The sequence below is a fragment of the Peromyscus eremicus genome, chromosome 1 (assembly GCF_949786415.1).
Source record: "Peromyscus eremicus chromosome 1, PerEre_H2_v1, whole genome shotgun sequence".
In the NCBI taxonomy this organism is placed as follows: domain Eukaryota; kingdom Metazoa; phylum Chordata; class Mammalia; order Rodentia; family Cricetidae; genus Peromyscus; species Peromyscus eremicus.
In genome coordinates, this window is record NC_081416.1 from 15,985,545 (window position 1) to 15,998,185 (window position 12,641).

A 12,641-nucleotide genomic window follows, 5' to 3' on the forward strand; every position below is an offset into this window, starting at 1 on the left:
AAGAGCTTATACCAACTGTTAAATCCAAAAGAGAGACAAAGGAAATTCAAAGGTTCAACCTCAATGAAATGAAAACAACATACAGATTTTTGCCCACCAAAGTGGCACACACACACAAAAGTAAACCGGTAATATTCAGAGCTGCAGACAGCAAGAAGAAATGGAAACTCTCAAGCATTACTGGTGGGAATGTAAAGCTGCAGCCTGCTGGGGAAGTAATCTACAAAATGTAGCACTTATAAAAATGTGAGATAGATATACAAACTTTACACCAGAAACTCCAAGTTCAGAAATAGTTCACACAGAAATAAAATTGGTAAATAAGGCCATAGAAACAAGGATATTTATTTCAGCATTGTTTATAATGGTTTCAAAAAGGGAATAATGTTAATATTAAAGACACCATTATATCAGAGGTGGATGAGAAGGAGAAATAGAGAGTTATTATTTGATAGTTAAAGTTTCTGTTTGGGCAATGAAAAGATTTGACAAATAGATGGTAGAAATAGTTGCACAATGCTGTAGTCGTAACTAAAATTATTATATACTTAAATTTGATAAAGAGGGTTAGGGATGTAGGGTGCTTGTCTAGAATGCATGAAGTCACTGGTTTGATCCTAACATTTCATAAAACTAGGTGTGGTGGCACAGGCTTATCATCCCAGTATGGGAAGGTGAAGCCAGGAAGACTTGAAGTTCATATTCATCCTTTCTACATAATGAGTCTGAGGTCAGCTTGGGCTACATGAGACTGTCTTAAAAAAAAAAAAAAGTTAAAAGGGAAAATTTTATATGTGTGTGTGTGTATAATGTATATGTATATATGTATGTTTTACTACAATGAAAAGAATAAATCAGCTATATAATTATATTGTGTATATCAAATTAACACTACTAAGTGAAATACAGAAAATACATAACACAAATCCCCTTTCACCCACCCTTTTCAAAAAAAGGATAATCAGGCTGGAGAGATGGCTCATCGGTTATGAGCACTCTGCTCTTCCAGAGGACGTAAGTTCAGTTCTCAGCATCTAGATTGGGTTGATATAAATGTCTGTAACTACAGTTTTAAGGGAATTTGACACCTTTTCTGGCCTCTGTGGGCATATGCATGCATGTGGTGCCCATATATACATTCAGGTACACACACATACACAAAAAATGACTAAATGAATTTTAAAAAAGAAAAAAAAGATAATACTGCCTAAATCCAGTACTTGAGAGGCTGAGGCAGGAAGACTGCAAGTTCCAGGCTACCTGGAAAGACCTGTCTTAAGATGGGTGTGTGCATGTGGGGGAAGGGTTTGCTTATATTTATATACATCAAGAAAAAGATAAGGAACAAGTCAAGTCGTGTCATTAATACTTCTTCCTAAAGAAGAGATTTCAGCACTAAGACAGAGGAGAGATACTTAGCTTTTCTTTCAGATGTCTCAGTATTGTTTGTTTTCTTACAATAAGCACAAATTATATTTGGAAAATAAGGTAAACCAGAGCCAGAGGGATGGCTCAGGGGGTAAAGGAACTTGTTGCCAAGCCTAATAATTGGAGTTTGATCCTTGGGACCCATATAGTGGAAGAAGAAAACCTAGGCCACAAATTGTCCTCTAAGCTCCATGTGAACACCTTTCCGTGTGCATGTCCCCAGTCCCTACTCCCCCATACAAATAAATAAAAGTAATCTTCAATAAAGGCAAACCAAAGCACAATGGTACCATACTCCTAACTCTCACAAAGGATGGTAGAAACCAGACTCTCAGGCAATCTCCTCTCTTCTCTCCCTCCATGTACAACCCAGTCCATTAGCATGATGAATAGTAAGTAAGCCTATTCCTCTACTAGGAAAGGGACAGCTGGTATCACTAGGAGGTTTAAGGCCTAAGCAACTGAACAGAAGCAGGAAACAGAGTGCTGGAGTTGTCCGACAGAGCCTGAGGGTTACCTATGAGTGCGTAGGACAGGAACTTGTTGACAGAGCTGAGAGCCAGGCCGGTGATAGGACCAGTGGTGTCTTCAGAGCGAATAACTTCCAGAAATGGACGAAGGAATACATTTGGCTCAATCTCTGAGAGATCTGCAAGTAAAATGAAGAAACACAAATCAAAAATGAAAAGATACTAACAAAAGCTAACCCTAGCAAAAGGTCAGTTTTGTCTGTTGGATGAAGCTAGAGGTCTTCCTGGCTGGGTCAACCCTCCTCCCCCTAGAATACCTTGAATTGAGTTCCTGACACTACCATTTTATTTGTAAAAGTTTTAGTATATAGCTCTAAAAGATTAGTAATTTTTTTTAAAGATTTATTTATTTATTATGTATACAGAAGAGGGCGCCAGATCTCATTGCAGATGGTTGTGAGCCACCATGTGGGTGCTGGGAATTGAACTCAGGACCTCTGGAAGAGCATTCAGTGCTCTTAACCGCTGAGCCATCTCTCCAGCCCAAGATTAGTAATTCTTAAAAAGCACATTTAAAAAATTAATAGTAAAATTATTAAAAGAGGGAGTTTTATGTATGTCATATATAGACTATCAGAGGTTTTTTTTTTTTTCTTTTTTAAAGAGTTATTCATTTATTTTATGTGTATGAGTGCTCTATCTATATGTACGCCTGTATGCCAGAAGAGGGCATCAGATCCCATTACAGATGGTTGTGAGCCACCAAGTGGTTGCTGAGAATGGAACTCAGGACCTCTGGAAAAGCAGCCAGTGCTCTCAACTGCTGAGCCATCTCTCCAGCCCCAGACTATCAGACTTTTCACTATTATTTCATTATTGTTGTGTTGTTATGCTGGAGATTGAGCCCAGGACACTGCATGTGCTATGCAACTATTCTTCCACTAAACTACGTTCCCAGCCCTTGATCACAATCAAGAAATTAAAGCCAGGCAGTGGTGGCACACACCTTTAATCTCAGCACTTGGGAGGCAGAGTCAGGTGGATCTCTGTGAGTTCGAGGCCAGCCTGGGCTATAGGGTGAGTTTCAGGAAAGGCGTCAAAGCTACACAGAGAAACCCTGTCTCAAAAAACCAAAAAAAGAAAAAAAGAAAAAGAAATTAATAGCTGGGCATCAGGCATGGCAATTCCTACCTATAATCCCAGGTTTCAGGAGGCAGACATAGGAAAATCACTACACATTTGAAGCAAGCCTGGTCTACACAGCAAGTTCCAGGCCAGGGAGAGTAGCAGGCTACTCTGTTTCAAAACTCAAACAAAAAGAGAAAAGAAAAAAAAAACAAAACAATACTTATTTAATATAGCCAAAAAGCATGAGTCTATTTCCCATGCTCATTTCATCATCTTCTCTAGTGACACACAGGTAAGCTTTACCTTAAGTACAGGGTATGACTAAAGAAACTCCAGGGTGAGGGAAAACCTGGTTTGGAGTCCCATGCTGAAAAGGAAGCCTAAATTAAGCAAAAAGCTGAGCAGCCTCCAGTTACAGAGACCGTCTGTGATCTTAGACGGCCCTCATCACTCTTTGCTTCCTTCCTCCCCAGAGAGCACGGCAGCTAGCTGTCCTGAGATGAAGGAGCATGGTGGCTTGAGAAAAATAAGGTCTGAATAAGACACTGACAGGCGTCAAATGACACGATAAGCAGAGTTGGGGTCTACATGGTTCTAAAGCTCCCCAAACCATATGTCTGCCCTGCCTAATTGCCAGCACATACTTCTAGTGTAGCAGATTTCATTCCAGGTCAAGAAGACACACTGTCCTGAACTACCTGACTTTGCTGAGGGTTGAATTTGCTTTTTTATACTCTACTGTGGTTTCAGCTTTCAGAGTTAGTTCTTTTAGTTTTCCTAAAGAGGCCAGAAACTTTTAGGATATATCAAGGCTATTGCACTTTTACAGACAAAGAGAAGTGTGTGTGTGTGTGTGTGTGTGTGTGTGTGTGTGTGTGTGTGTGTGTATTTGTTCTTATGAACCTTTATTTTCATGCAAATATATGGCACTCCCTACTCAGTTCCTACCTTTTGTCTCTCTGGGCAAACATTTTCTGGGCCGGCTGCTTCCCAGATTAATGCTTTAATTAATTGGCAGATTGGGTAGCATTTTCCAAGCCTGTCTGTACAGTGATCACATCAGCTGTACAAAACCTGCTTCCCATTCCCCACTGGGTCCACCCAGAGATGACAACTTCCATTAAAAAAAAACTAAAGAGAAATGTGTGTGCACGCATACACGTGTGCAATAATAAGCATTAAGGTAGACAGACGACATAGGAAAAGTGAACTATGGAACACTTTTTAAGAGCACGTTCCAAAGTGTACAGTTAGGCTAGGGAAACGGCTAGGTGAGGATCAAGTGCTTGCTGCACAGGCCTGAGGACCTGAGTTCAGACCTCCAGCACCTCTGTAAAAGTCTCTAACTCTAGCTAGGGGCTTGCTGGCCAGCCAGCTCAGCTGAGAAAATTCAATGAGTTACTCCATCTCAAAAACCAAGGTAGACAGCCATAGAGGAAGACATCTGAGTTCTGGCCTCCACATCCACATGCACAGATGATCACACATAAAAAAAAACCTTAAAATCATCTTCTCTTACTATTTTAGGAACACAAACGCTTTGAGTTTACCTTGGCCTGTCATCTAAAAAATGTTCATTTTTTGGTATACATGAAATATTTATCCAGGCTATTTGCATGCAGTGATTTGTCCCTATTTATTGTTGAATAGTATTCTCTCCTCCATGGACGTGTCGTAGTTTCTTTATTCACTCACTGGCTGAAGGACATCAGGTTCTCTGGTTTACTACCACCTGCCTAGTTAGAGCAGTGGTTCTCAACGCCTTGGGGTCCAACAGCCCTTTCACAGGGGCTGTCTAAGACCATCTGAAAGCAGGGATATTTACATTATGATTCGTAACAGTAGCAAAATTATAGTTATGAAGTAGCAACAGAAACAGTTTTATGGTTGGGGTCACCATAGCATTAGGAAGCTTGAGAATCACTGACTCAGAGACTTCTTATCCGAATTCAAGTCCTTTAGTGACAATACAATTATTTGCAGATGTCCTCCCAGTCTAAGGCTTGGTCCTTTCCAGGCTTTTACATGTCTATACAGCAGAAATAATTTTTGTTTTATTTCCATCTTGTTGCTTTTGAGACAGGGTCTCTCTATATAGCGCTGGCTGGCCTTAAACTCAGAGAGCTGCTTGCCTCTGCCTCCCTACTGTGAGAATTAAAGACGTGTGCTACAACACCCAGCTTTACTTTGATGAAACCCTATCTGTCTCTTGGTTGTTGCTTTGGGGTTTATTTGTTTGTTGTTGTTTTGTCTGTTTGTTTTGAGACACGGTTACTCTGTGTAGCCCTAGCTATCTTAGAATTCACTCTCTAGACCAGGCTGGCCTTAAACTCACAGAGATCCACCTGCCTCTGCCTCCCAAGTGCTAGGATTAAGGGTGTACACCCACCACCCAGTAAAACCCAATTTATCAATATTTATTACATGGATTGTGTTTTGGTGTGAAACAAGATCTTATGTAGCTTAGATAGCCTTCAACTCCCAAGTGCTGAACTGACAGGCAGAGGAAACCTCATCTGGCTCTTCTGGCTCTTTACCTTATTTATTTTGAGAAAGACTAAGCAGTCTTGGCTGGCCTGGAACTAAAAATACTTTTAAATAAATGTTTTGGATTTCATTGCATGAGTGTTTTGTCTGATATATATATATATTGAGATATATATATATATATATATATATATATATATATATATATATATATATGTGCACCCTGTTTGTGCTCAGTGCCTGTAGAGGTAAGAAGTGGGTATTAGGTCCCTTAGGAGTTAGGGATGGTTGTGAACCACCATGTGGGTGCTGGGGTGCTGGAAACTGAACTGGGTCCTCTTCAAGAGAGCTCTTTCCTCTGAGCCACCTCTCTAAGCCCAAACATCAAGAATTTTCTTTAAAAGTCATTATCCATCACATGTAGCTGTCAAAAATACTAACAGCTAGAATGCCACATTACCAGAAAAACACAGCTTTGTCTTACCCAGAGTTGGGATAAGGTAAGAGAGACAGACAATGGACACTGTTGATGGAACCTGTGCTGGCCAAGTCTAGCTTTTGTTCCTTGTTTTGTGGCGTTGTTCCCCAAACCTTTCAGGACTGTATATTCAGGTTCAGCTGTCTTGGAAGTTTCTCTGGGTACTTTTCAAAGTAAGGTGTGACTATTCAAAAGTTACTGCTCCCACAAACCATCTTTACTATTTCCTCACAGACAGTGTAATCTCATGGGTCACAGTTTTGATGCCTTTGTATTTCCCATAGGTAAAATGGGAAATGCCCCTTTTCACAAAGTTCTTGAGCCCATTAGCATCAGGATAGCAGAAGCAGTCAAGACTCCCCAGTATAACTAAGACCTCATGACACACTGCTGTAGTAACCATTTTTGGCTGTCGAAGAAAAGAGAGTTAGTGGAATTTTACAATGCTTAAGGGATGTGGAGCAGTTGTTAGCAGCCTTGATACTCATAATAATAATAATAATTCTTCCTCCTCCTTCTCCTTCTCCGCTTTGGCTATTTATTTACCTCTCAGGCTCATTAACTACAGATTTTGCTAATGTCAATTTGGAATTTTCTTTTTCATTTCCTCTTGTTCCCTTTAAGTCCCCTATAGATAGCTGACAGGTAGTAACCGATAATAAACTTATAAAGTGTCTTCTCTTCTTGCTGATATAGAAGAATGAAACTTTTTACTAGATAAGAGGAATTTTGATGGAAAAAGCTGCTCCAAGTACAATGGCTGCATAAAGCTGGGGTGTGTCAGCAGGCTGTAAAGTACAGCAACACGTTTTTAATTTCTCCTGGGCTTTGAAACTGCTTGCTTGATTCTGGGCTTGGTGGTAATAGTGCATGCAGAGGAAGGGCTACAGCAGTTTTGGTTTGCCTGTATGTTACAGATGAATTGCTCACTGGTTCCCTCTAGAAGGAAAAGAACTCGTGTTAAAAGCTCATACATCAAACTTGTGCTCCAGGGAGGGAGATGGCTCAGTCTGTCCTCAAGCTGCTGTTTGAGGACAGTCCCTATGGGCCTCATTTAGCCTGTTGGCTTTGTTAAAGGGGCCTTGTTCTCCCTCTTGGATTAGGAATGAACCTGGACAAACCTAAGGCTTAATTCATAGGGCAGTACTTCAACCAATAACTAACAGTGTATAGCCACCGGGTAGGAAGAGAGGAACAGAAGAAACTAAAATCCTAGTACAGTCAAGCCACAACATTTTATTTTCCATTTTAGTCATAGTTAGTAAACCCATAGAAATAATTTGGTATTGGGGCTGGAGAGATGGCTCAGCAAGTTAAGAGCACTGGCTGCTCTTTCAGAGGATCGGGGTTCAATTCCTAGCATCCATACAGCATCTCACAACTGCCTGCATTTATGTCTTTGTAAGAATGTCAGATCTCCTGGAACTGGAGTTATAGACAGTTATGAGCAGTCATGTGTGTGGCTGGAAATTGAACCCAGGTCCTCTAGAGGAGCAGCCTGTGATTTTAATCTCTGAGACATTGCTCCAGCCACACTTGGTATACTTCTTAAGGATTTAATGCAGTGTTTATGCAGCCTGGCTTTGTAGTTAACAAGACCTGGGTTCAAACTCAATATTTTCCATTTATTGTAGACCTTAGGTATCACAACCTCTGGGAGCCTCCATTTCCTTATTAGTGAAAAATGGAGGTGGTGGTATTGTTTCTTAGAGTTATTGAGAGAACAAAATAATCTAAGTATGATCTGTCTCACACATGCTGGTCTCAAACTCTGGGCTCAATGGATCCTTCTGTTTCAGCCCCCTGAAGCTGGGATTATAGATACATAGCACAGCTACTATCTTGAAAGTTGTTTAATAACTTACGTAGTTATTGCTGATGTCAGAGGCCAGCTGAAGTTGTTTTCCCAGACAATGGAACAAGACTTGCATAAAGTGATAGGTAGCAGCTCTAGTGGCAAGCTAAGCTACCTTTGTCATTTAGCAGGGATGCCCATAGCGAGCCAGCCTTTCACTGCTGTCCCAACCAGGATTCATGCATTGTATTGTCAGATAGTATATTTCCTGTGTGCCCTACCTTTAAGCACTTGTCTTATCTTTTTAATTTTTTTAGATTTTTTTTTCATTTTAATGTATAAATGTTTTGCCTACATACATGTGTGCGACTGGAGCCCTCTGAGGTCTCAAGAAGGTATCAGATCTCCTCTTACTGGAATTTCTGATGGTTGTGAACCACTATGGGGGTTCTGGAAACTGACCCTGGGTCTTCTGCAAGAGAAACAAGTACTCCTCACCACTAAGCCACCTCTTCAGCCTCTTGGTTTATCTTTTTCTTTTCCTTTTTTTTATTAAAAAAATTTTTTCATTCATTTTACATACCAATCAAAGATCCCCCCTTCCTTCCCCCCCCCCCAGCCTTCCCCCCACCAACCCTTCATGGGACTGGACTAGGCCTTCTGCATGGCCAGACATTTGTGTAGCTTGATCTGCTTGGAGAGCCCCCTGGCGGTAGAATCAGAATCCATCCCTGGTGCATGAGGGGGCTTTTTGGAACTCACTACCTGTGCTGGGACACCTTGTATGGCCTTGAGGCAGGGGGAAGGGCTTGGACTTGTTTTATCTTTTTTAAAGTGGAGGCTAAAAGTGATCTCAAGCAGTACAGGGTAGTCCTATTCAACTGCAGGAAACAGTAAAAGTAAGTACTTGGGCACAGAGATTCACCAAGAATGTCTGTTACTACTTCCTGTGCTGCTGTCAGATGTTTCTGGACAAGCACACCCTCTAATCTCTCTACAGGAAAAGCTGTGCAGCTGTGAGGACAGAAAGACGGCCAAGGTATGACAAGGTGGTCCAGCTAGAGAGTCCATACAAGAGCCCCTTTTCTTTACTGGTTATCTTGAAACTTTCTGTGGCAGATCTCTAAGAAGGATGAGTTTTTATGTCATTTCTGACTTAGGCTGGGAACTTGTGAACATAGTCTGTAAACTACCAATGACAGATAGGAAGGAAATATAATTATTTTTTTTAAGATTTATTTATTTATTATGTATACAGAAGAGGGCGCCAGATCTCATTACAAATGGCTGTGAGCCACCATGTGGTTGCTGGGAATCGAACTCAGGACCTCTGGAAAAGCAGCCAGTGCTCTTAACCTCTGAGCCATCTCTCCAGCCCGGAAATATAAATTTATGACTTATAATCTTCAGACTTTTGGATGTTAACCCCAAAGTGTGTAAGTTGAGGAATCACTCGTGTTTAATCAGAGTATGTTAGATTTTTCTTTTCCATTCACATCCACCAAATTGGAGGTGGGTGTGGTGGCTCAGGCCTGTAATTCCAGTTGTTTAAAAGGCTGAGGCAAGAGGATTACAAGTTCAAAGCCTGCTTGAGCTACAGATAGGGTTCAAGATCAGCCAGGGGAATTTAGCAAGACCCTGTCTCAATAAAGAGTAAGTAAGGCTGGTGATGGAGCCCAGTGCCCAATACCTGCAAGGTCCTGGCTTCAATCCCAGTACTAATCTATAAAAAAAACCCCATCAATTAAAAAGTAGAATTCCAAGCTGGGCAGGGATGGTACACACCTTCAATCCCAGCACTCCAAGACAGAACTACACAGAGAAAACCTATCTCAAAAACACCAAAAAACCAAACAAACAAAAAGCAGAATTCCTAAAGTAACAAAAGTGTTTAAAAACAAAACTCAAGGGCTAATTGATAGCTTAAAAAGTGAATACTTTCTAAAATATTTTCATTTTTACTTTATAAAACTCCAGCTCCAGGGGATCTTCTTCTGGTCTCTGTGAGGGTACCTGCACACATGTGGCATTTACACATAGGTAAATATATACACATAAATCTTCAAATAAAACTTTTTATTTGAAAAATTAATTTACTCATTTATTTTGTGTTTGTGTGTGTAGTTCCGAGGGCAGCTTGCAGGAGTCACTTCTCTCCTTCTCCCATGCAGGTTCCAGGGATCGAACTCAGGTCTTCAGGGCTTGGTGGTAAGCACCTTTATCCTCTGAACGATCTCACTGGCCCTCCAAAGGGTTGCTCATGAATCCAGTATAAATAATTTTCCTTTTATTTTTAAAGACAGGGTCTTGTGTATCCCAGGCTGGCCTTGAACTTCTGGTTCTCCTGTCTATCTCTGGTATTGGGATTACAAATGTGCATGCGTTACCATATCCACTTTCCTGTGGTGTGGGCAGTGAACCCAGGGCCTCAAGCATGCTAGGCAAGCACTCCGCCAACTGCGCTCCATCCCAGCCCCCACTTGCCTTTCTTTAATATATTTTTGGTAAAAGATTGTTTTTTATTTTACATGTATGAGTATTTGCCTGCATATATGTCTGTGCACCATGGAAGCCAGAAAGAGGGCATTGGATCCCCTGGAAGTAGAATTATAGACAGTTGTGAGTCACCCTGTGAATGCTATAAACTGAATGTGGGTCCTTTGTAAGAGCAGCAAGTGCTCTTAACAACTGAGCTATCTCTCCAGCCCAGAAATTATTCTTTTTTTTTAAGTTTAATTTAATAAAAAAAATTAATCCTTATACGTGTTTTTTGAGAGAGGCTCTATGTAGTCCTGGCTGTTCTGAAACTCCCTATATAGACCAAGCTGGCCTCAAACTCATAGAGAACTGCTTGCCTCTGCCTCCCAAATGCTGGGATTAAAGGTGTACACCACCACCGCCGCCGCCACCACCTCCTTATTTTAAATTTGAAGACAGGCTCTTGTTATGTCATCCTGGTTGGTGTACTTGTTGGCCTTTATCTCATGGCAATCTGCTGTTTCAGCCTCCTGGGACCATGGGCCTGCTGTGTCATCATGCCCAGCTTTAAACCACAACTCTTTTTTTTTTTGTTTTAAGATAGGGTTTCACTACATAGCCCTGGCAAGCCTGGGACTCACAAAGATATGCCTGCCTCTGCTTTCCAAGCACTGGGATTAAAGGTGTGTGTCACCCACCCACACTGGGCTTGGACCACTACTCTTTTATGTCCCCTGGTGACCAAAAAACCTTCAAAGTGCTTTCCTACTAAACTGTAGCACCTCAGAAATTCCACTTGTAGACTGTTCTCAAGCTCTGACTTTCACAAGAAATAGAATCTTGAGTAGACAAGCCATAGTCAGAAAAGTAGAATGTGGTGACCTAACAGCTCCTAAGATAGAACTCGCTAGCACAGACAGAAACCAAAAAGCAGTTGTACTCAAATACTTTTGCCCTGTGCCTCTGGATATAGAAATGTCAAGAGGGTTAAATGAATGACTTCTGTTTTTATCATGGGGTGATTTACAGGTTTGTTGGATGTGATCCATCTTGTGACTGATTCTGCCTCTGGAAACCTAGGTCAGTATTTACAGGATGAAGAGCTGATGGGGGCAGCTGATGGCCCTACAGAAAGCAAGAAGAGAGAAGTAGACTCTGAGAGCAAAAGGGTGGAGACAGGCATTTCTGAAGCTAAATGGTGTTGAAATAATATACCCCAGGCCTTTTTCCTTGTCAGCGTAATCCAATTGAGAATGCCCAACTGCCCCTGATAAGAGTCACTCAGGAGTGAAGAGCTTCACCACCAGGGAAAGCAGCTTATGTGTGCATTTTGGCTCAGGAATGTGTCAGCCCGATGCTGGCCAAATGAGAAAAGGCTACTGCAGCTGAGAGCACCCTCCCTGGGAGGACAGTCACCACTAGGAGCATAGGCTAGGAGAGTCCTCTTCTGTCTGAGGGCAGTGTTTGAGGCCACGTGGAGGCTCTGACACAGACTACTGAGGAGAGGAGCAGCTCTGACACAAGAAAACAGTGTCGGGGTTCATCTCCCCTTTAGTCAGGTCACCCATCATTTGAGAAGACAGACTTGGGGGACATTGGCAGATTCTCAGATTGACAATGGGGCAATTTGGGACATCTCTGTTTTAATGTCCTAATAAGGTAGTCAAGCTTTCTGTCCACCAGTGTTGAGCAAGGTATAAGGACAATTATCACCAAGCCATATCCAAAAGTCTGCCTTCTGCCTTAGGTTAAAGGGGCCTTTGGGCCTCTCCCATTTGTGGCCCTGACTAATGAGAAATCGAACCTGTATTGATTTTAGGAGGACCCTAAGACTCCTTTCACCGGCAGAGGTTAGATTTCCCATCCTTAAAACTGTTTCCAGCACTCCTAGAACATGAGTCAGTCACCTTCAGAGAACCCTCTACCTAATCTGCACTCTTTGTTTACTGGACTGTTTGTGCCTTAAGACTGACAGCTCTCCAGGGTGGGAATTCTGGCCGCTCCTCTATGCTGTCACATGTCGCCTTGGTTATGAAATTATTCAGTATGCCTACTATGAGCAGCATCATGACACTTCTCTTCTGGAGGACTCTAAAGAATATCCAAATAAACCCAGTCCTCCGCAAGGCCAAGGAAGAACACCAGAAACCTCTTTCTGCTGGAGCTTCGTAAGAGGTAATAAAGTTGAATGACTAAGAGGCTTTGGAGTCAGATGGACCTGGGTTTAACTCCAGTTTCCAACACTCACTAGTTTTATAAAGTAAATTTCCTTATCCTTTTGAAGTTTCATTTTTACTCACAAAAATGGAGATTACGAAGACAAAAGGTAAGTAGGTATTGGATGTGGCATGGCACAAGGTACCAAATAGTGACTGTT

At 41.6% G+C, this 12,641-nt stretch overlaps 1 protein-coding gene and 1 long non-coding RNA gene across 12 annotated transcripts in view; one reads left to right on the plus strand and one right to left on the minus strand.

The window, feature by feature from the left end:
* Window positions 1-12,641, minus strand: part of Gbf1 (golgi brefeldin A resistant guanine nucleotide exchange factor 1) — a 156,417-nt gene that overhangs the window by 51,298 nt on the left and 92,478 nt on the right. For all 11 annotated transcript variants that reach the window (XM_059257070.1, XM_059257068.1, XM_059257067.1 and 8 more), the window contains one exon: window positions 1,946-2,077. In XM_059257070.1, coding sequence (XP_059113053.1) covers window positions 1,946-2,077 — 132 coding nt within the window. The remainder of the gene's footprint in view (window positions 1-1,945; window positions 2,078-12,641) is intronic.
* Window positions 10,762-12,537, plus strand: LOC131906445 (uncharacterized). The gene is made up of 2 exons (XR_009378149.1): window positions 10,762-11,344; window positions 12,232-12,537. It is a non-coding gene; the product is annotated as an uncharacterized LOC131906445 (long non-coding RNA).